This window comes from Choloepus didactylus, chromosome 16, assembly GCF_015220235.1.
Source record: "Choloepus didactylus isolate mChoDid1 chromosome 16, mChoDid1.pri, whole genome shotgun sequence".
Taxonomy (NCBI): Eukaryota; Metazoa; Chordata; class Mammalia; order Pilosa; family Megalonychidae; genus Choloepus; species Choloepus didactylus.
The window spans coordinates 6,410,597-6,434,155 of NC_051322.1; the positions used below are offsets into that span (position 1 = coordinate 6,410,597).

Consider the following 23,559-nt stretch of genomic DNA (forward strand, 5'->3'; position numbering starts at 1 on the left):
TGACATAGTATGTTTTTATAACAAAGACAAACACAGATAACTGATCCAGTAGAATGTGGAATTTGCATTAAGTTTTAAGATCAAATGAGAGACTTCAAAGATGTTTCAAGCTTGCTGTAGGTTATACCTGGTTTCATTTTCTTTAGTGTGACGGGATACTGTTCTTTGGAGAAACTTGCTCCAGTCTAAAGGGCTGTGCTGGGTAGGAAATGTGATTCCAAGCCTTCTTGCATGTGGGACTCCCAATTTTGAAACTGAAGTAAGAACAACAAAAGACCTTTGTTACATATTAAATAAGGAAAAATTAAGAAAAATTAAAATACATGGAGTTCTGCACCTTCAATCCTTCAACCCCCATTTAGAAGCAACCATCACTAATAAAATATGTAATCTTATAAGCCAGATATAGTCACTATTTATATCTTGTCTGTCTTTCCATACCTCCTTTCTTTGAGCATATGTGTTTACTTTTATCTTGAGAGGAATGCAAAAGTAAGGTTATGTGGTATATACTGATATCACATGCTTTTTCAACTAGTATGTTATTAATTAAGCAGATTCTTATTAGGCCTTCTGTATGCCAAGCATTTTGTGGCTGCTGAGCAATCAGTAGTGAGCAAAGCTCATGCAAAATGCTTGAAATATAGAGCTTCCATTCCAATGATAGTAAACAAGACAGCGCAAACGGGTTAAGGAGAAAACCTAGGGAGGGCGCATGAAGCGCGCATGTGTGGTGGGAGGTGAGAGGGTAAGTGGAGGGCGGGTTTAGATAGCACGGCCAAGAAGTGAGAAGGTAACACGGGAGGAGAGGCTGGAAGGAGTGGAGCGAGCAAACCACGCAGCCATTAGGGAGAGATCATGAACCTATATCTGTTTAAACGCTGCTGCCTGTGGTTGAAGTTGCACCTTTTGATTGACTAAACGTTGTTAACTGTGTGGGTGCAAGGAGATTTAGCCAATCCCCACACTGTTTCCGGTGTTTTTTCCCAGTGCCAGAAACTTTGAGGTGGGCATTCCTGAGTAAAATCTTTGGATGCATTTTCTCCATTTAAGGATGCATTTCTAGAAATGTTTTTCCTGGCCAAAAAAAATATATGTTCCTTTTAAGGATGTTGTTACACATTACCAGATTGACTTTCCTTAAGATTGTACTATTTTGTCAGCAGCGAATGAGGTGCCGATTTCTCTGCATCATAGCCAGCACTGGTTCTTATTTATTCAGTCTTTGCCAATTTGTTAGATTAAGAATGATGCATCATAATAACTAACTTTTCTTTGATTGCCTTGGAAAAATCCTAGGGCAATATTTTTTTGGTTTTATTTTTCCCATCTTTTGATTGGAAATACATAAAGACAAAAAGCTGTTATCAATTTAGTAGTACTTTAGAATAATTTTACATTTTATTCACCACAACAGTATTCATTCATATTAAAAAATAATAGTGTACATTGGTGAGAGATATTTCTTGGTCTTCCTACAGTGCTTAGTGTATCACTCCACAGCCTTCTGGTGATAACCTTTCACTCTCAGGGATTTGAGGGTCATGGGTTGGGAACTGCTGATAGAAATGATTATTATTTGATCAAAGAGCAATAGAAATTCCTTTTTCTTAAAGCTTAAGTGTTAGGAACCTTTGTCAACCAAAGATATTTTGTCTTTGAATATGTAATGCAGGTCAGCACTGAACTTATCAGAATAATTAACCATTTAAAATGAAGGAATGCTTTCAAATTGTTTCTGAATGTATTCTTTTTTTAAATTAGCAAATTATATTTTATACCTGATTTCTTGGTGTTAGGGCCAGGTTGATGCTTTTCTGCTGTGGAAATCTTTGTTTAAACAAATTTTAAACTGAAATGAAACAATATGTAACACAAATGGGATTCTCAGATAAACGAGGGAGGGGCGCTGCAAAACTTTACTCCTTAGTTTCTCTTCCAGCTGTCTCTACCCTCTTTCCTGCTTGGTGGAACACTGATTGCAAAACGTGAAAACTGCTTTGCATTCCCAAGTACACCTTGGCTGGAAAGTCAGACTAGAGAGAAAGCACGCTGAGTGCCTCTTGCTGAAGCTGAAGTAGAAGCACGTGTAGCCAGCTTTTTGCCTTCACTGGATTTGCTGCCCTCCAGGATCTAGAAATCTGGTGGTGGAAGAACTTGCCTTATATGGCCTCTCATATGTTGGGAGGCCAGTGTTCCGATGATAGCTCATATTTATTGAGGGTTGACTGTGTGCCAGCCATCGTGCTTGTTTCTGAAGAGAAAAGTCTGTTGTGGGAAAGGAACACTCAGTCTCTGACTGCTGGAAGCTCACGGGATATCACGCTTGATGAGTGTGGCAAGTGCGTGCTGTCACGCTAACAGTGTGAGCTGTGGAGTGACTGCTCATGGGCCCTGGGCATACCATGTGACCTCACCCCACCGGTGAGCAGCAGTCTACCACTGCCACCCGCTGCAGTGAGCCTTGGCCAGACCACCTTCTAGCAGCGTGTGCTCCGAGTTGATGGCCCTCTTTTGCTAAGATCTGTTGTGTGTGGATTTCATACTTCCACCTACAGAGAGTTTGTTCCTCTTCCTTCCAAGTCCTGGGGACACTGCATTTTTGCTTCAGTTATTGCCCACAGCCTTTTGAAGTTTTATTCCAAACTATCCTGGGAATCAGCCTGATATGAAAAACAGGGTGGTAGAGCTCTTGATGAACATATAGATACCCAAAGTGGTGACACTGGCAAACTGTGTGCATATAAATGATGTACACTGTAGATTTTAGTCACTTCTTAAAGACTATGGTGGGTGGGAAGTGGTCAATAGCTGATATGTGTGTATTGTAGATTGCTTAAAGAAGCAGCTTCCAAACATTTTTGCAGGAGAAATAACATACCCATCAGGAGTTCTCTGTGGGCCCCTGCCTGGAATGGAAGGCTGTAGGTTCTGTGACTTTTCTGGGGTTTTAAGTCTCCACCAAGCTGCAACTGAACACTACTGGTTTTGAGAGTTGATTTTAAAATTTATTTTTCGAAACTTCTGAAGAAGACTAACTGCATAAAATATTCCTATATTTTATTGAATCTGAAAGGTCATTCATTGATTGTAAGATACACCATTATTTTATGTGCCACTAACAAAATATGGCCAATAAAAATATATTACATTGAATGTGAAATGTTAAATAAGAAAAAAATTGTGAGTGAATAGTCAGTATTTCTGCAGCCATCATGGCCAGAGTTAGAGCTGGAACTAGCCATTACCCCTCAGAGATCAGCAAAGGAGTAGGTTGTGTGGACGGTTCTGGTTCACAAATCGAAATAAACAAAACAAAACAAACTATGGACTCTCTCTATTAGGCTTCTATTGTATTACTGAAACTGGCCAATTGATATATTTTATATTTATCCTTTTTGTTTCTATTAAATACATTTTAAAACTCTTTGACATACTGACAGCCTATATTAACCGTGTCTCATTTCTTCTCTCATTTCTTCTTTCTCTCCCTCATTCCTTCTTCCCTTCCTTTTCCTTTTTCTCTTCTTTCTTTTCTCCCCCTTTCTTTCAGCATAGATGAAGTTTCATGGGGAATAATCTTAGAAGTTTATGAATTCTTTAAAATTTTGTAGAGGGGAACAGACAGTTTATCTCTCATTTGGTCATTATTTAATTTGAATTTCCCATGTTTATTTCCAGAAAGGGGCCAGGTGTCAAAGTAACTGCAGACTCTCTGAAGCAATATGCCAGATATCAAAAGCAGTGTGAGAAATCCTTCTCTGGTTGCTCTGTGTCCCTGGATAGGTAAGTAGCAGAAGTATCCTACCACTTTTTTGGGGGGCTCTAGGAATGGGGTTATTAGTGAAGGTTCTCATGCTGCATATACGGAGATGCTGTTTCGAGCTGCTAAGAATAGAATGGTGTGGGAAGAGTGTACAACACGGAGAGTTTGCTGTGAGTCATCAGTCCGTCACCACTATCATTATTAGACTAGTTGTTCTGAAACTAAACTTCTAAAAGTGACAATTAAATTTAGTTTTCCTTTTATTAAAATGTTCTTCAAATGTATCTACTTTCCAGTTTATAAAGACCTGTAAAAGGAATGAGAAGATTCAAATGTGTTCCTCTAAAAGCTCCAGAGTTCCCTGAACCTCTTGCCTTTTGGAGTTTGGGGAACCCATTTGCCATGGCAAGGTTCTCTGCTGTGACCCTCAGCTCAAGATCAGGTCTTTTTCCTTGCTGTTTTTTTTTTTTTTTTTTTTTAAATGAATTATTATTTGAAATTAGATTGAGATGTCTGTGGATTTGTACTGTACTGACATTTATGGAACAGTGACTATGTGCTAGTCATTGTGTGAGGCCCTTCAGGCTTGCTGTTAGGATGGGTGATGTTTCACGAGGAGAAAGTAAGGCTCATGTTGGTCTGCTTGCTGCAGTTTTGGATTCAAGTTCTGGGTGTATTCTACTGGAACCTAAGTATCTCAGTTAACAGTGTACATGTTTTTACTGTATTTTTAAAAAAGAAATTAAAGCCAATAAGAAAGATTTAGTTAAAGATAGCAATTTAAGTTTGAATTCTATACCCTGGGAATAGAAACTCTATTACAGTGCTCTGATACGAGAAGCAGAGGGAGGAGCCATTCATTCAGGGACTGCATTTATTAACTATCTGAGGGCCTAGATGCTGCGCTGAGAGCTGGGGATACAAATGGTGAGCTGTGTTCTCATGAAGCTCACAGTCTAGAGAAGGAGACAGATCAAAGAAAAGGAAGCAGTGATAAATTGGGGTATGTGCTGTTGAGGAAACAAATGGATTCCATGATCCAGAACAGTGGGCAGGATGGGAAGGAGGTGACGTGGAACCTGAGAACTGAAAATTGAGTTTAAAGAGCTTGAAGAAGAACATACCAGAAAAGGAAAACCAGGTGTTCAGGGTTGTAGAGGTGAGAGAGGGTGCAAAGTGTAGGAGCAGTTGAGAGATTGTGAGCAGTGAGTGCAGGGAGTGGGGACAGAGAGGCATTTGGGTGTTGTTCGGAGTGAGGTGGCTTTAAGCACGAAAGTGTGATGTAATTTGATTTCTAAAATTATCTTGTTTATCTGTTTCCCTTCTCTAGAAGAAGGGGCGACGAAGAGACATGGACATATTGGAGATGTATTTGGAGGCCTAACAGACACGACTTGTTCATGAGTTAGTTGTGGGCTTGAAGGGAAACAGGCAGCATGCAGGGGTCAGAAACTTTTGGCTTGCACCGGAGTGTGAGTTGAGCTTCTGTTTGTGGGAATGGGAATCCCTTAGGGTTGGAGGAAGGAGAGAGAATGATGCCACCATCACTGGGCTTGTGGCAGCTGTGCAACAGCTGTGCCTGTGACACATGCACATGTGGGTCTCAAATGGACATTGGGGGTGGGGGAGGTGGTGGCCCTGGAAGGGAGAGAGTGCAGAGAGCAAAGAGAAGGTGGCTCAGGAGCAAGTTCCAAGGACTGGCACCCTTGGAGCCACTAGAGGAGCCCATGAAGGCCAGTGAGGTCTCAGGGCCCCAGGAGGACAGGTGCTGTGTAGCCAAAGAGGAGCTTCCTGCCAAACAGGGAGGGCCAGTGCGGGGGTGTTGGGAGAGGTCCAGTGGGAGGGGCCACCCGTGGTTTGGCAGCAGGCAGTTGTGGGCCCCCTCGGAGAGCTGTCACAGGTGAGGGTAGAGGATGAGGCTGGGTTGGAGGGGACCCGAGAGGCCTGGGCTGGACATTTATTTTTATATACTTTTTTTGTATGTTATATTTCACGCTAAACTGCAATGTAAAATAGAATCCGACAGAAAGCAATATGGGTGCAAAAATTGATTGTGCCAGCTTTGAGGAAACCTTATGAACAATAATTAAAAACATCTTCGATCTCAAGTGTTTTAACTATAAAATGGAGGTTTTCTCCTTTTGCTATAAATGAACTGAGAGGAGCCCCCTTCGTGATGGTAGGCTGGTGGGTAGCATGGTAAAACTTTATACCTCTGTCAAATGGGATTTTATGCCAGTTAAGTCATTTTTTCAGTTGCTGAATATCTTTCCAAAATTTTTTCTTTGAACCCAATGCTAAGTTTTTTGAATTACACTGATTTAAAAAAATAATAGCTATGAATTTTTGTGAAATATTTAATCAGAATGTAAAAACTATATGCAATGGATAATCCAAATGGACACAAAAGTTATTTTTTTTTTTTTTTATCTTTGCTGTCTCTAGCATTAGAGATCTTTTCTCTTAGAAGCTCGTTTATTGATTCTGAATGTACAGATTTCCAGGTGCGGGACGGGCTGGGTTTGACTAATCCCTAAGCAGAGCTTCTGGTTTAAACTCTTAAGAGTCTCTTGTTAAATACCTGAGAAGCTCTTGAGCAGTAGTAGCGCTTAACTAGCAGCATGTATCAAAAATCTTGCATTAGTCATCTTTATTCTGAGGATTCACTTTATTCTTTCTCAGTGATATTTGAGTTTTAGAACTGATTATTTCCCTATCAAGTGTTTGAGAACCTGATTTTCATCATAATTAAAAATTTAAAAATAGTTAAAAATCACAAGAAGAGTATGGGCAAGCCATTTTAAATTAGCCCAGAGTCCCCCCTGCCCCATCCTTTGCACTGGAGCCCCGTTCCTTGGCACCATCTTCCGTAGCTCCGTTGTTCTGTACACTTTTGTCTGAGGTTCATGACAAGGCTATTCCTGGCTTTCCTTGCACTGGTAGGTAGCAAAGTGTCTTGGTGCTCGCAGATTCTTACAGTGTTTTGTAGAATTATAAGTTCACAGAAATTGGTGGGCTATTTAAAATGCATCTCAATGACATGTTTATTTAGGCATATAAATGACAGAAAAACCAAAAAAAAACAAAAAACAAACCAAAAAAAAAAAACACCTCAGCAACCCTTATAGGCCTTGGGAAGTGCCGAAAGTGTGAGGCCACCCAGGGGTGGGCGCATGGGAGTGCGAAGGTTAGCTGGGCTGCACGGTGAGGTTTCCTGTCCACTTCAGTGTTTTTGAGGAGGAAGAGAGGAATTTTGGTTTTCTTACTGATAGCTAAGAATGCATTCTCTGTTTCTTCTTTTCTTCCCATTTACCTCACCAAAGAATAATAGATCCTTTCATGGGAGAGGCTGTGAAATTCTGCCTGCTGATTCATAATGTGGGGATGTGATTAAAATGCCAGGGAAGTTAGCTCTCTGCACCCCTGGGTCTCTTTATAGTTTATGTCATGAGAATTGTAATAACTAGACACTGCAATCAGAAAATAACTGAAGGAGAGGGTACAGTTTGCTTCTTGTAAGGGAGAGTGTTTATCTCCTTTTATTTAGAGATGAAAAGTCAGTTGTTTTCTTGGTAATTTGCAAATTAAACACTCTTCCCCTTTCTTCATTTCCCCCCTCCTCTTAGTATGCCTTCAGAGCTCTTACTGAAAATATTTTCTTACCTGGATGCTGTGACCCTGTTATGTATTGGGTGTGTGAACAAGCGCTTGTATCATCTGGCCAGTGACAAGTAAGGAGAAAACCAAATCTTTTTATTGGGTTTTGATGATATGTTGATGGATATTATACAAACTAGTAAGAGCTTTTTAACCATTTTTGAAAATTTTAAAGAATTAATTTCAAGAGTATTTAAAAAATAAACAAATAATATGTATCATGCTTTAGTAGTCTTATGATGTTTTCAGATATTTGCATTTATATGCTTAGGGAAATATTCTTCGCATGGACCAAAAAAGATCAAACTTACCGTTGACCTAGCTGTTGGAGAATGTAGCTCTAGGTCTGTCAGCCAAGAGGACTTGGTCGTATTCCCTCCAGAATAAACAGACCCGAACAGACAGGATCAGGCAGCCCTGGACAATCATGGACTCCTCTCTGCACTAGAGGAACCTGCCCCGACTCACCCTGACTTTGGATTTGCAGAGCAGAATGTATGCTCTGTGGCTATCAAGTACATTCCACAGGAAGCAGCTGAGTTAAACAAGCCTAACTTCCACATTTGCCAATCAAATAAACTCACTCTGTGGGGAAAAGTCAGTGAGGGGTGGGATGGAGGCCAAAGGTGAGACTCCCATGGAGTCCTTACGCTTGGGAACCTGGAGCCAGCGGAGAGGCGCTCACCCACCCTCAGCTGGGCCACTAAGGCATTGGGGAAAAAGAGAGATGAAACCCCTACTTCTGTTTTGTCACTGTGATCTTTGCCTTTAATTCAGAATTTTATCTTGGGGGAAAGGATGGTGGGAAATTTCTTCTAGTGAGAATTTAGTGGCCTACAACTGAACATCTTGGCTTTTCGGTCCTCCTCTCATTGAACATCAAAAGATCAGGCAAATATTGGTCCTACATAGAACCCTTGTATCACCTAGGGAAAACATCAAAATCAAAGGGAAGGTGGGTTCTAACTGGTGGCTGTGTTTAACAGGCGAGGACACGGAGCACGGCAGAGGGAGGGCTGTGGTAGTGTGTAACCTTGGAATGTGGTGGTGAAGAAACACCATCTGGACAGTGGTTCTCAAATGCCGGTCCTTGGAACGGCTGCCTCAGAATCAGCTGGGAAAGTGTGACTGCTGCAGATCTGGCCTGCAGTTTTCGAGATTTTAATTCAGTGGTCTGGAATCTGTGTTTGTAAAATTTCTGGCTGGATCTGGGTCATCACATTTGGATTTTTTTTCCCATGTACTCTGGGTGACGTTTATCAGAACGTTAAATTAGCCCCGTTTCTGAACAACTTGTGGGATTAAAGCTTTTCTGTGTTTGACTGATGGTCAGGTTAGATAAATCTGCTCTTCTCCTTTAATTTACCTTAGCTTTCTAATAGGATGGAGCACTTGGAGATCAAGAAGTAGATGTGTTACCACTAACATTCAGAGATCTTTAGGTTTTAGAGACTCTTAAAAGCATCTTAAACTTAACATTTTTATTTTATAAACAATCAAAAGAGACAATCAATGCAATCTTTTAATTCCTTGGCTTGTTGTATATAGTATAAACTGTTTTTATTTTCTTCAGTCTTCACTTCTAGTAAATTAAGTAAGATAATGTGTGTGAAAGTGGTTCAGAATACAAATGTTAGGTGTAGTGATTGTTGCTGAAGAATACGTAGTTTATGTTCTGATTCCCCTCCCCACGGCAGTGTTTGATCTCGCAGTTTGGGATGGCTGGAGCTTGTGGAAAGTAGACTCAGCAACAGCTGTGCAGTGAGAAAGGTTCAGTAAAGGTCTTGCTAAAGCAAAGGGTCACGTATGGCAGAGGGAGGGCTGTGGTGGCGCCTAACCTTGGAACGTGGTGGTGAAGAAATGCCAACAGTAACTGAATTGTATGTTCTTTTTGCTTTTTATTTTTTATTTTTTCGACAACAAATATGCATTGCCTTCACAGAGAAAAAAAAAATGATGGTTATTAACAATAAAACTAACAACAGCAGTTAACATTTTGGGCACTTACTTTGGGTCAAGCACCATTCAGAGTGAATGTGAATTTGAGGGAAGTCTGAGTACAGTGAATTTGAAGAAAACATGGATGAGCAAAGGAAGTTTTTTTAAGTGTCTATTGAAGGCATTTTGGTGAAACAGTTTCACATTTGCCCAGATGTATCCAACTGATCATCAACTTGTATCTGTTAATTCAGTATGAAAGCCCAGAAATTTCTGAACTGAGAGCATAAACATTTTAAGACTAAAAGCTTGGTGGGAAATGAGTTTGTTGAACAAGAAATGACTCGAAACACCCATACTAAAAAGGGTGTGAGCTCGGGTCTGCATGTGTAGGTTTGTGTTTGGGATGCCCATGTGGTACTGGAATCAAGGAGGTGGGTTCCCAGGTCCTATGTTTGAGAAATGATCCTTCTGTGCTCCAGTTGGTGACAGAGCTGTTATGCTCCGAGGGGTCCTTGGGCATCTCACAGGGACCTCCTGCAGTTCCCGATCCTCCTCTCCAGGAGGATGGACTTCTTCCAGCTGCCTTGGTCACTGGCCATTTCTTCCCTCACTGCTCGAAATAGAAATGCAGAGAAATAAATCAGCAAATAATTGAATTCACCTTTCAGATTAGAAAATTGATTTTAATTCTTGTATCAGTTTTTCCTGAATGTTACTTCTCCTCCCTGATGAGAGTACTGGCTGGGAGAAGGGAGCCTGGGGGTCCAGCCTTTGGGTTCACTACTGCCTACTGCTGCTTAGTGACTTCTCAAGGGCCTCTCATTAGCATAGGTGGAGGGAACACAGATTTTGCTGTCAGACCTGAATTTGAGTACTAACATTGTGCTTATTGGCCATATGAACTTGGAAAAATTATTGAGTCCCTTTGAACCCTTTTCTCTATGTTACTGAAGAGCAGTGAGTCCAGTGGTTAAGCTGTGAGCCCTGCTTGGGGCTGCACAGGTTCAAATCCTGCTTGCAAGGCTTGCTCGCAGACACAGGCCTTGGGCAGATGCTCTGTGCCTCGATTGCATCAGCTGTACAATGGGGACAATAACAGTAGCTGCCTCATGGGTTTGCTTTGAGTACTAAATGAGTAAATGTATGTGAAGGGTGTAAATGGTGCTTGACCCAAAGTAAGTGCCCAAAATGTTAACTGTTGTTGTTAGTTTTATTGTTAATAACCATCATTTTTTTTTTCTCTGTGAAGGCAATGCATATTTGTTGTCAAAAAAATAAAAAATAAAAAGCAAAAAGAACATACAATTCAGTTACTGTTGGCATTTCTCTCTCTCTTTGTGTGTGTGTGTGTCTTGTGATCTTTTAAAAAGTGTGTATATAGTGAATTAAAAGATAGTAAGGACACTGTACTTCCTGTTATTTTTCTATTATACATCTCTGATTCAGTTTTTGATGTAGGAAGGCAGTAGTTTGGATGATCCTAAATAACCTGTGCTCACTCACTTTAAACCTAACCCTGGGAATAGGATTTTCCTTTTAATTTGTGTTCCTGGAGTTGGCGAATCTAAAACACTTCATCTCAGTTGTAATTCATTTTAACACATGAGCAACAGTAAATGTTCAGCCTGACTTACTCACGGAATTAAGCTATTGAAGAACTGTTGTGCATCTCTAATTTAATATATTACTGCCTCAGATGCATGACATTGTATCCTAGACAGTTAACCTATTTCCTCTTTTTTTCCCCAGTTTGATTTGGATCAGAATCTACTCCACTGCTTTTTCACCTAAGAGGTCTAATTGGAAAGTTAATTCAGTGGAGAAGACAGCTGTGTCTGTGAGCCTGCTGTCAGTTAAGGATAAAGAAGCAGGATATTGGAAGAAAGAATATATTGCAAAACAAATAGCATCTGTGAAAGCAGCACTAGCTCCAATTCTCAGACCTGTGAATCCTTACACAGGCCTTCCTGTTAAAGTCAAAGAGGCGCTCAGGTAAGCAATGTCTTCTTGAAAAGTAGGAATAGGAGAGACTCGACAGTAGGACTGTCAAACATTTCAATTTATAACCCTTTAAAAAGAATGATGGTATAGGTTCAGAGTATCATGTAGATAGGAAATTGTGTAATTTGGCTTGTGGGGCATTGCCTCTAATGTTTTTGTGCATCCATAATTATAATAGTATTTTCCTGTTGCATGTCATGAAAAGCACAAATGGACTAGTAATCTTCTCCAGTGATGCCTGAGCTGTCAAGGCCTCTCTCCTCCTGGGCAGCACCTCTGTCTTCCCTATCTGTGTGTTGCCAGCACTTGGAACATAAGGGATGCAGGTGTTCAGTAAATATTTGTTGAAGGTCTAAAGAGAACTGCTGGTGAAGTGAAAATTTTTGTTGGGTGTGTTCTGAGAACTTTCTGTTTGGCTTTTAAGGAATAGATGTTTTAGAGATGACATGTGAAATTTGCCTTTCACATTTTTTTTTCCCCACAATGAAGCAAACATTTTTAGCTTTCTTTTCTTTCTCTAGAGTATCTGGTTTGGGATGGGTAATTATATTGAAAGACAAAAACGAGAAAGAATATATCATGGAGCATGTTGATCTTTCCATAAATGATGCATCAGTTACTGTTGTGTGGTATAGCAAAAACTGGCCAAGTTTAGCCACATTGTCAACCTTAGATTTGTGTGGTGTGACACCAGTTTTTATGGACCAGCATAAAGTCCCCACCAAAAATGGGTAAGTACTAATTCCACAGAAGTGTTGGGTGAGAAAATTTTCTCTGTAAATACTAGTTGGCGTTACTTTTGTAATTCAAAAATGCTACCAGTATATTCTAATTTGATTGCATCTTAAAAGACTTCGCTATCATTCCAGATCACTATAGAATAGGAAAATAATGGGTTTATCACCTTTAAAAACTAGGTCTAAATTTAGGTTCCTCATACCGTGGTTCTCTATAGTAGTTAGGGAATGATAGTCTAGTTAACAAAATTTCCTGGATGATTGGTAGTCAGCCTTCTGAGGTTTTAAGTTTTATCCATTTTAATGAAAGATATATAAAATTATTTTATTTTCCTTGTTTAGTAAACAGCACACTAATCATAGTTTAAACATTGGGTAATGAAGTTATCATTAATAGTTATTTCTGTTGGACATACTGGGTATGTGACCTTGTGCAAGTTAACTTACTCTTTCTAAACCTCTGTTTTCTCTTCTGTAAAATGGGATGATGATGATGATGATGATGATGTAGTGTTTAGCATGTATGGCTGCTGTGAAGAAGATTAAAAGTAATAATTGTTAAGTATGTAGATCAATGTATATCACATAGTTAATGTGTACTGAGTATCACTCTGTTGTAAGGTAGCTTTGAGCTGATTTCATACACGTTATAAAACTTGTAGCTTGCTTTTCCCAACAAATCTCTCCTGCTCTTTTTTCTCATTAGTCGTTTACTCATAAACGTTGGACTCTGGGATGTGTAGCATCCTGATCCTCCCAGCAAGCTAATGGAAATTCATGTAAAATTTATTCTGTTGCAAAGCTCATGACTGTCCTTCCTGTGGGCTTCCTGCTCTCCGCAGCATCGTCTTCGCTGTCAGTGTCCTCTGACTTTCAGTTGCGTTTAGCACATTGTGATTTTTACCCCCGTGAGTCTCACTCATGTGGCTCCTTGCTGTGGAAGGTGTTGCTGTCTCCATGGAGGGGCGGCATTCTTTTGTGGTTTCCCTGGATATAGGCGTGGTTTGTGACTCAAAGTGGGGACCTTGTTTTGGGGCCCTCTCTGGGGTGTTGGCTCTTTGAGGATTTTTTTTTTTTAGTGACCACTGAGCTCTCTACCCAGACTTTAAATGTGCGCACCTCAGGCTTCTTAGTGCTGGCAAATCCAGGTTTTATTGTGTTCTAAAAATATCCTAAATACCGTGATGAAAAATAGGTGTATTTCCCCCGGATTATATTACTGAGGATATTTTGGAAACACTCTTACTTTTTTAATTTACTTTTATTTACTTTTAAATAAAGTTTCAGTATTCATACACCTTTGTTAAACCTTACCTTGTTTGTTGCTACCCCTCCCTCTCACTTACTCTCTTTCCCCATCTTCAGGTGTCTAGACAGTGAGCACCTTAACTTGCTCATATTGAAAGGGGATGTTGACAGTATGGGGAAGGGGGCTGCATTTGATTCTTGTTCTTAAAGAGACTGATGCCTCTAGGTTTTAGGACTTGTCTGGCATAGGAACACTCTGGTGGATTTAAGTTTCTGAAAGATAAAACTTAGTGAGTGAATCTTTTATAGAATCTCAGGTAGGGACATAGATATTGGGGGACTACTTCTGGTAAGGGCATGGCATAGTGCAGCCATTTGGGATGTCTAGCTGGAGCTTGCATAAGAGAAACCTCCAGGATAGCCTCTAGACACTATTTGGGATCTCTCAGCTGCTGTGACCTGAGCTTGTTACCTTTCTTCTCCCCCTAACCCTTTTTTTGGTCAAGTAGGCATTTTCAATCCCTCACTGCCAGGGCTAGACTCATTGCTGGGCATCATATCCCACATTGCCAGGGAGATTCATTTCCCTGGGAGTCATGTCCCTTGTGAGGTGGGGGGGAGGTTAATGAATTTATTTGCCAAGTTGGGCTTAGAGAGAGAAAGGCTACATCTGAGCAACAAAAGAGGTTCCCTGGAGGTGCCTCTTAGGCATAATTATAGGAGAGCAAGCCTTGCATTTATAACCCTAAGTTTCACAAGAGTATGCCTCAAGTCAAGGGCTTGATTTATTAAGTAGTGGGCTCCGAATTTCACTTAATATATATTCTATCCCAAGCTAAACTGTCAGTTTCTTACATTATCTTCACTTTGTTGTAGAATCCTCATCCCTCTCAACTTTACAATTATCATAACATAATACATCCCAGAGCTCTTATCAGCTGGTAATTATTCATCCCTAGTATTAGTGTAGTGTTAGTAGGATATTCCTATTAAATATAGTCTTTAATATGTAATGGGTAGTTTTTCCATATACCACTCTGTTGTTAACCCTTTGCACCAGTGTCATACCTTATAAGTATATCATGCTAACGCTTATTTAGGTTTGTGGGTTACGTGCCTTTAAACAACTATTTACAAATGTGTTTGCCTTCAATTAGTATACTGATACTTATAATCCCATTAACAAACCATAATCGCACCTGACCATTCCCATACTGTTAACTTCACCCTCATTATCACATCTGTACATATTAGATTATTATTCCCCCTTCACTAGCTTCTGACTGTTTCTAGGTCTCCTATATTCAACATTATAAGACACTTATTTTACATTTTTCATGGAGTTCCCATTAGTGGTAGCATTCAATATCTCTCCTTTTGTGTCTGGCTTATTTCACTCAGCACTATGTTTTCAGAGTTCATCTGTGTTGTCATATGGGAAACACTGTTACTTTTTAAAATGGTAGTTTTAAGTGTCTTTTAAAAATGGTACAAAATATTTTTTAAAGTGGTACAGATAAATCTCTGAAATTTCATTTGGTATCATGATTGATGCCAGACTTTTTGTAATGCAGTATTTAGGTTTTATGTATGATGAAATTATGTCTGCGGAATGATTCTATGACCTCTGCACTAGTTTGACTTTATGTTGTTTGACAAATTATGAAATATTGTTTACAGACATTAGGACAAAATTGTTAATATTAATTAAAATGATCATGAAAGACTAATTTACTGGATAGTGTTGAATTATAAATTTCAGTTAAAGAGAGATGTTCTTGAAAATTGTCATCCATATCAGTAACACTTTATGCTACACAGTGACAAATGCTAGAATTCACTGGGAAAAGTCATTTAATGTAATTTATTTTCATTAAAACGCAATGGACTTCAGCTAGCATTTGATAAATTGTAGTAAGCAAACACTAGAAGTAGTTTTTCATGAATCTGTTTGGGTAGGCACTTTTAATGCAAGTTTGTAAGTGAATGCTTCCAGTATGCAGGAATAGAAATCCTTATATGTGTCTGTGGCAGGAAAGGAGAGCTTTGTGACTCTTATTTGGGTCTTTTTTGTTTCTTCCATGAGAATTTTTTTCAAGAACAGTGAAATCCTTACTTATGTAATTTGCAGTTAGATCTTCCCTGTAATTTATACCTTTCTTATCAGACTCATTACATATTCTTCCTTGCCAGTGTTCTGCATCCTGCAGTTTATGCCACACCTTCCAAAATTTGTGAGAAATGTTGGGTAAATACCAGCACTGTTTCTGTGTCAATAGTCTTTAAGTCCAAGGCAAATGAGGACTCAGCACATTCTCAGTAGAATCTATTTTGACTCCTCTTGGCTATATTCATGAGTATCTTTCACTTTTGCACACTTAGGAGAGGGAGAGAGGAGGGTTTTTCCCACCCAGCCTTGTCTAATCACGTTAATTACAGTAATGGCAATGAATACCTTCTGTTGGTCACCTGCATTTCCGTGTTCCATGTGTTTCGGTGATACTTTCTCGTTTAATTTCCCACCCCCTCTCTGAGGCGGGCGGTGATCTCACCACAGGCAGATGAAGAAGTAGTCAGAGGTGGTTGTGGGGTCACTGTCAAGAAGGGTTCTCTGACTCTACCCTGAGGTGCTCAAGCCTGCATGCGGCTGTCCTTGAGCATATTCTGTGTCCTCTGAGTGTTTTAGGTTGAACAGCACACACATATACCGCCCCCCCACCCCGACTACCTCCCTTTAACCAGCTGTGGTCCTCAGCACACAAAGTTCTCGAACGTTGATATGGACCCGGGTAGTGTGGTGACCACAGATTTGGTTTGGATGCTGTACAACCTGGATCTGCTTTGAATCGGTGCTGCAGCTGAAGTTCCTTGTCTCTGCAATTCTCTTAATTCATGAACATGGGGATCGTGATGGCCTGTGCCTGGGTGTCAGGTGCTGGAGGTGAAGCATCTCCCGGGGGCTTCTTCCACTGTGCTATGGCAATCACCATTCACTCCGGACTTGAGGTTCCATGAAGATCTTGTCTCCATTATTGTTTCTTGAAACATCTCTAGATTGATGGTTGTGCTGGTTTGTGTATATTATGTCCCCCATAAAAAGCCATATTCTTTAATGCATTCTTGTGGGGGCAGATGTATTAGTGTGGATTGGGTTGGAACCGGTTAGTTCAGTGTCCATGGAGATGTGACCCACCCACTGTAGGTGATAACTCTGATTGGATGGTTTCCATGGAGGCGTGGCCCCACCCATTCAGTGTGGGACTTGTTTAGTTTACTGGAGCACTATATAAGCTCAGACAGAAGGAGCTCACAGCTAGCTGGAGCTGAGACAGACATTTTGAAGATGGTCATTGGAAGCTGATGCAGACATTTTGGAGAACACCATTTTGAAACGCCACCTGGGAGTAAGCAGACACCATCCACGTGCCTTCCCAGCTAACAGAGGTTTTCTTGATGCCATTGGCCTTTCTCCAGTGAAGGTACCCTTTGTTGATGGACACTTGATGGCCTTAAGACTGTAACCGTGTAACCAAATAAACCCCCTTTTATAAAAGCCAATCCATTTCTGGTGTTTTGCATTCCAGCAGCATTAGCAAAATAGAACAATGATAAAAATCTTTGTCTGCCATTATCGTGCTCAGAGAATATTTCGCTGCAGTTGATTTGAAGCCTTATGATGCATAGCAGAGTTAAGTTTCTTTTTCTTAAACACTAGCTGAGTTACTTAACCTTGGACACCAAGATATGAATTCAGTGTGTCTCCTTCATGAAAACACTCATGAATTTGGTTTACCTTTATTTTTTTGTTGCATTTTTCACTGTCTCTGAGTTATTCTTGAGAATATCTTTAAAAGGTACATCTGTTCTCAAATAGGCTACTACCTGTTTTTTTGTCGCTTAAAGTATTTTATTTTTGCTTATGTATTGTTTGACTCATTTGATTAGGAATGTATATTGAGATTCTACTTTTGATGGTAGCATTATGCTGGGTTTTGGGGGGAAGAGAATAGAAGATGTTCTGTCTCTTCCTCACCTTCCTGACTGTTCCACTTACTTCTCACTGGGCCATTGTGTTGACAGTAAAAGTGCAAGGGAGGGGAAGAACAGGTAATTGGGTGAGAAATTTGGACATACCCATCCTGTATTTTATTTACAGCATTGTTTGTTTTCCCTGTCTTCCATGTGCCTCTTAGTGTGAGCAAATTATTAGCATGCTCTTCAAAAGTGTTTTTAGATAGACCAAAGAGAATTAACAACTATGCTGACATGAAACCTCACTTCTCTCTTTCCTTTCTTTGGCATGAATGTTCGAAGACCGCGATGGCATTCTTTAATTGCAAAGTACAATCTGAGCAGTTTAACTGAATCTACCATGATTGGCTGTGACGGGCTCATTCGGATCTTCTGCCTAAACCCGGGACTCCTGCTGGGACTATGGAAGGTAAGAGCAGAGTTCCCTGTATGTGCTGTGTTACCACCTTGTTCACAGCCCCACAGCCAGTCACCATCATGTGACAAATCAAAAATCCTTTAAGACTTTTGACCAATGCATTCCATTTTTACCATCCTACCAGCTTCGTTTGTCTAGCTACGTGACCTTATTTCACTGAGGCTGCTCTGCCATTCTCCCATTGCAAATGGCAAATTGCCTGTTCCTGCCTTGTTGCTTATTTTCATGTTATTCCTTTAAAATAAGGGACTTTTCCCCTTTCCTTTCCGATCATTTCATGTTCCTTCTTTCTGTTTCTTTTATGCCCTTTGTCTGCCAAAGCATCTCTTAGAATGCTTTTAGCATAGTGGTCTCTCAAAAATGTTTTCTGATCCTATAGATGTGGCAGTGGGTAACGTCCACCCTTCTGGGGTAAAGTGTGTAAGAGGCTGTCCTTTCCCAGTAGATAAGAGTTCTTTGTTCACTAGGTGAAGCTGATTCCTGGCTCCCTCCTTTGGGGGTCATTTTTTGGGCAGTCATTTTAGTGAAAAGGATAACAATATGATGTACCTCTGTACATTACAGGGTTGTTTAAATCTGTGGCTTCAGTTGCAATGTTTTATGATAGTGGTTCAGCAGTTTGATTCTGAGAATAGCAGTCTACATGTGGGTACAATAACTAGATGACTTCAGTGACATCATCTTGAATCATCTTTTCTCAGCCTATTACCGGCAGGCAGGTTTTCTTCCCTCCCTCCCTCTCCCCTCCGCTTCCTGCCTCTGTGTGTGAGTGTGACTCATGGGCAAGGCAGCAGTTTGCTTGCTCTGCATTCCATGACTGGACGTCATCCATCCACACTGGCCTGTGGTTACAAGGACTCTCTCTGGGTGATTGGATTGGCCTCTGTCTGGTGGTGGAGAAGCACTTTCAGACTTACGATTGTAGGTTACCTCTCCCTAGTCTGCATCAGCTGTGTATTTGGGGAGAAATCACTATCTGTTCCTAGACAATCACATATTCTGTTACTCAGTGTGATGGGCAAGTGAAGAGGTTGGAGCTAATCATTCCGACTGGGTGTGCTAAGTCAAGCAATTAATCGAGAGAAAAACAGGATGCCACTAATGTTAAGTGTTTGTGGAATTCATCTGAATATGCAAAGGTCTTACCAGTATTGTCCTTATCTTTAGAAAGAGTTTGAAACAGCCTGAAGCTAACAGTGTATATTTTCACACGCATCATGTATAATATAGTTCTTTGATATGTCACAGGTACTATGATGTTAATTCTTTTGGTACTGCATGCTCTACATATTTGGGTGAATTGTGGCCCTGCTGTCAGTATGACATATAAGTCTTATTGAATAGTAATAATATATTAGAAGTAATAATACGTTAGTACTGTGGTAATCTTATAGTTGTAAGAAACTGCATCTATCTGTGAGATGAATGTGCTGTGATCTTCAAAAAGACCTTGTAAAAAATTAAAACATTTCAGTTGAAAAGTGTATTCTTTTTCATTAACTTTTCAGATGGAGGAAGAATTGGCTTTTGTTATGGCACATCTTCATTTCCATCAACTTATGGAGAGGAGCACTTTAGGCTCGGCCACTGTGTATGTATGAAGTTTTATATGCATGTGTATTGAATTATTGTATACTCAATATAAAGGACTAGAGGTTGATACCATGTTAACATTATAAGAGTAACTGCAAACAGTTTTTAATCAGTAGACACAAGCTAACAGGGATAATTATTTAGCTGTTGCTAAAGTAATTGGACTATTCATGAGTACAGATTTGCTTTATTTGTTCGGGTAAGAAATAGGTACCTAGTAGAACATTACTTATAGGGGCAGGGAAGCTTCATTACTGCAAGATGCCAATGCCATCCCTCAAGCTCTTTGCATTAAAGTGAATTTTCATATCTTGCTAGGAAATGCTCTTATAGCAAGGTGTGCAGACTCATGGCCTTTTGGCTGAATCTGGCCTGCAAATGTGGTTTTGCTTGGTCTTTGCAGTGTGTGTATCTCAGTGAGTCGGAGGGCCTTTAGGTGGGCTGTGTGTCTCCGTTCCATTAAAGCTCTCACCCTTCTCCTGTTGACTTAGCCTCTCCCTTACTTATTTGTTTTTATGACCTGAGAAACTCCTGGATGCTTTTGAGTGTGTTACTTTAAGTAGTAAGCCTTTTCTTGTGAATAAAGCTTTGCTTCTCTTAGCTTGGGTCTCCTGCCCAGGTTACGCACATAGAGGTCTGTTGTTTGGTGTAGTTTCCTGCTCAGTAGTTCTGCCCTCATGATATTGACAAGAAAGGTGGAGGAGCAGGGCTGCCTTTGTAGAATTGCCTCCTGGGGGTTCTCAGAAACATGTTAACCCCTTGGTGTGTGTGGCTGCCTGCAGGCCTCCCGACCTAGCGTGCTTCTTTGTGTGGCAGCTGGTAAAAGAACATGGGGTAGTGATTTTGAGCTCATGATATTGAAGATTATTGGGAATCCTATAGAGTCTCATTGATAGGATGTGGTGTTTTGTACGGGTATTAGTTTAAAAAGAAAGTCGTTTCACTGCTTTTTTTGCTGGTGCTGATAAATGTGTGTGTATGTTTTGTTTTGCTTTTTAGCCCTTACGAACTGCCCCCACATAGCCCCTTTTTGGACGATGACCCGGAGTACGGATTGCACGGCTACCACCTCCATGTTGACATGCACAGTGGTGGAGTTTCCTACCTGTGTGGTACATTTCGCAATCTCTTTTCCAAGAAAGGTGAAATTAATTGAATTTTTGTTTCACTGTGGAATTAAGAGGTTGGAGAGAACAGGAGACCAGCTTTTATGTCTGAGCTAAGAATTGTCCTGCCTAGTCACATTATCATCTGGTGGCATGTCTGACCTCCCTGACCCCTGCCATTCTAGGACTTGTGACGTACCCCAGCTAGACCTGATCTCTTTATGCTCTCTCTGTCTCTGTAACCATCCCCACTCTACCTTTGGGCATATTCTTTATTCATCTTTCCTACTGATACTGTCCTTATTGTTCCTCTCCTCATCCTCTGTCCCCCTATTCTCCAAACTTCTTTGGTTCTTTCTCAAAGGAATTTGGCAGATTTTCCAACAGGGGCAATGTAGAGCGTGTCCAGGGTAAGAATAAAGAGAAACCATTTCTTTTTCTGTATGCATTAAGAGCTTATCAAGCTTACCAAAGCTAGGATAGAGGCTGGAGTAGACAAAGGAAAGGAGGGGACAAAAGCCAAGCAAAAGGAAAGAAGGAATGTAGAATGTCTCATATTCTGATTTGTCTGATAAGATCTCTTGAAATCAAATTTCTGTATTCAGTAAACTTGAAGTTTGTTGTAAACACTTGCATAGATTCAAGTTTAACATTTTTGTAGGAATATGTTATAGGGGAAGTTATATACTCCACTCTGTATCATATTAAGGGGCACATCATTTCAGGTTGTCTCGTTATTAGTAATACCAAGTTCAGTCATTTGGTTAAGTTTGAGACCTCTATATATCTTCGTTATGAAGGTATATTTTCCCAGATATCCTGTTCCCCAAGAGTCTTTCACCTAATGGATTTGATTTGACATCCATTAATGATCCTTGCCTAAATCTTTTTTTTTTTTTTTTATGGTCTGGGGTTAGAGAATGGTGATTTTCTAATTATATAAACAGTACTACATTTATTAGCTAATCTGTTGTAAAGAACTCACCCTCATCAACTGAGATGAACTCCTAAAAAGGCAGAGTAAGTGCTTAATTCTTTCCTTTTTAACCACCAATTTTCAGACTAAGAAATACATATAATGCTTGCCTCCTATGTTGGAAATTGTTCTGTATGTGCTTTATTTCTCTTTCCTTCCTCTCTCCTCCCTTTTAGTGTCACTTTGGACTCTAATGGATTTTATTCATTCAGTAATTTATAATCAATTACAGAATATTCTTTTTGAAACTAAAACTGTCCACCAGTTGCTCTGTGGGATCTATTTTAAGCAGGTATCTGTTTGGTCCACCACCTTAAGTCTTTGAGTTGTCTTTGCTTTTTGGCACAAGAAAGTTTCTAGGCTTTTCTTGTGCTTTTTTGGAATTTTTATTAGAGTTATGTCAAATTTATATATTAACCTGGCGTGAACTGACATTTTTGCTGTTGAATTGTGGTATCCAAGCTTGTAGAATGTTTTTTAATTTGTTCAGGAATACTTTTATGTCTTTTAAGCGTATTTCAGAGTTTTCTTCACACCAGTGTTACACATCTCTGGTTAAGATTTTTAGTAAGTAGTCCATCTGTGTTACTTCTCTTCCATTGTATCTTCCTATTGTTTTGTTATGTCTTTGTCTTATTTTGATATCAGGGGACTGCTGATCTCAATAGAATGACTTGGGGGAATACTCTTTCCTCTTGAATTTTTTGTAAGCATTTGTTTAGAATTGATAATATTTCTTCCTTAAACGTTTGGTAGAATTTATCTGTGAGACCATATGGGTCTGGAGCTTTCTTTGTGGGAAGGTTTTTAACTACAGTTGAAATTTCTTTAATAGCATAGGGCTAAGTAGGTTATCTATATCTTCTTGAATGAGCTTTAGTATTTTCTATTTTTTCAAGGAATTTGTGCATTTTATATAAATTATTGAATTTATTGTCATAAAGTTGTTCATAATATTTCCTTATTATCTTTTAAATATCTGTAGAATCTGTAGTGATGTCTCTTGATTCCCAAAATTGATAATTTGTGTCTTCTTTCTTTTTTTCTTGATCGCTGTGGCTAGAAGTTTATCAATTTTATTCATCTTCTCAAAGAACCAGCTTTTGGTTTCATTTATTTTTTTGTTGTTTTTCCTGTTTTGCCCTTCACTGATGTATACTTTTTTATTGTTTCCTTTTCTTTTCCTGCTTACTTTAGATTTGCTCTTCTTTTTTAGTTTCTTAAGGTGGAAACTGAGGTAATTGATTCAGGATACAGGTAATGCTATGTATTTCCTCCTAGTTCCCCCTTAAATAATGCTTTAGTGGCATCCCACAAATTCTGATATGTTTTGTTTTCATTTCTGCCTACTTCTTTTGTCAGTTATTGAGAGATGAATATTGAAATTTCCTGCTTTGATTGTGGATTTGTCTGTTTCTCCTTGCTCTTTTTCAATTTTTAATTTGTGTGTTTTTGAAACTCTATTATTATATGAATAAACATTGAAGATTGTTCTGTTTCTTGACTGATTGACCCCTTTGTTGTTGTGAAATGACCTTTATCCCTGGTAATATTCTTTGCTCTGAAATCTATTTTGTCTGATTTAAATATAAACAATTCAGCTTTCATTTGACTCCTGTTAACCGTGGTCTAACTTTTTCTTTCCTTTTACTTGAAACCTATTTGAGTCCTTTCATTTGGTCAAGATGCTTCTTAAGTCTCTTGTAATCTATGACGGTCCTTTTTATGACATTTATTTGTTGAATAACCTGGATCTATTTTTTGTCCCAATTTCCTGCATTTTGTATGATTGCTTCTAGTATTAACATTTTTCTCTCTCATATTTCATTTATACTGACAATTTTATCTAGAGGTTTGAATACTTCAGGGGTACTTCCTGTTGGATTCTACCAGAGGGACCATACTGTCTGCTTCTCTAAACATTAGTGATGTTATGATTGATCAGTAAGTTCAGGGATTTTTTAGCCTGCTCCTTCAATTATAAATATCTCTGTGAATGTTTACCAAATAGTTTTAGCATTTGTTGATGATGGGTTCCTATATCCATCATTTTATTAGAAATTGCAAAAGGATGATTTTCTAGT

The 23,559-nt window shown here is 39.5% G+C and overlaps 1 protein-coding gene across 8 annotated transcripts in view; it reads left to right on the plus strand.

Moving 5' to 3' along the window:
* Window positions 1-23,559, plus strand: part of FBXO15 (F-box protein 15) — a 74,449-nt gene that overhangs the window by 8,512 nt on the left and 42,378 nt on the right. For 2 of the 8 annotated variants that reach the window (XM_037805875.1, XM_037805876.1), the window contains exons 2-10: window positions 3,682-3,786; window positions 4,063-4,208; window positions 5,097-5,238; window positions 7,393-7,497; window positions 11,114-11,356; window positions 11,887-12,096; window positions 17,665-17,791; window positions 19,309-19,391; window positions 20,393-20,535. In XM_037805875.1, the coding sequence (XP_037661803.1) occupies window positions 7,394-7,497; window positions 11,114-11,356; window positions 11,887-12,096; window positions 17,665-17,791; window positions 19,309-19,391; window positions 20,393-20,535 (910 nt within the window). In that variant the 5' untranslated portion in view covers window positions 3,682-3,786; window positions 4,063-4,208; window positions 5,097-5,238; window position 7,393. The remainder of the gene's footprint in view (window positions 1-3,681; window positions 3,787-4,062; window positions 4,209-5,096; window positions 5,239-7,392; window positions 7,498-11,113; window positions 11,357-11,886; window positions 12,097-17,664; window positions 17,792-19,308; window positions 19,392-20,392; window positions 20,536-23,559) is intronic. The other 6 variants (XM_037805878.1, XM_037805882.1, XM_037805877.1 and 3 more) reach the window with 5 other exon arrangements.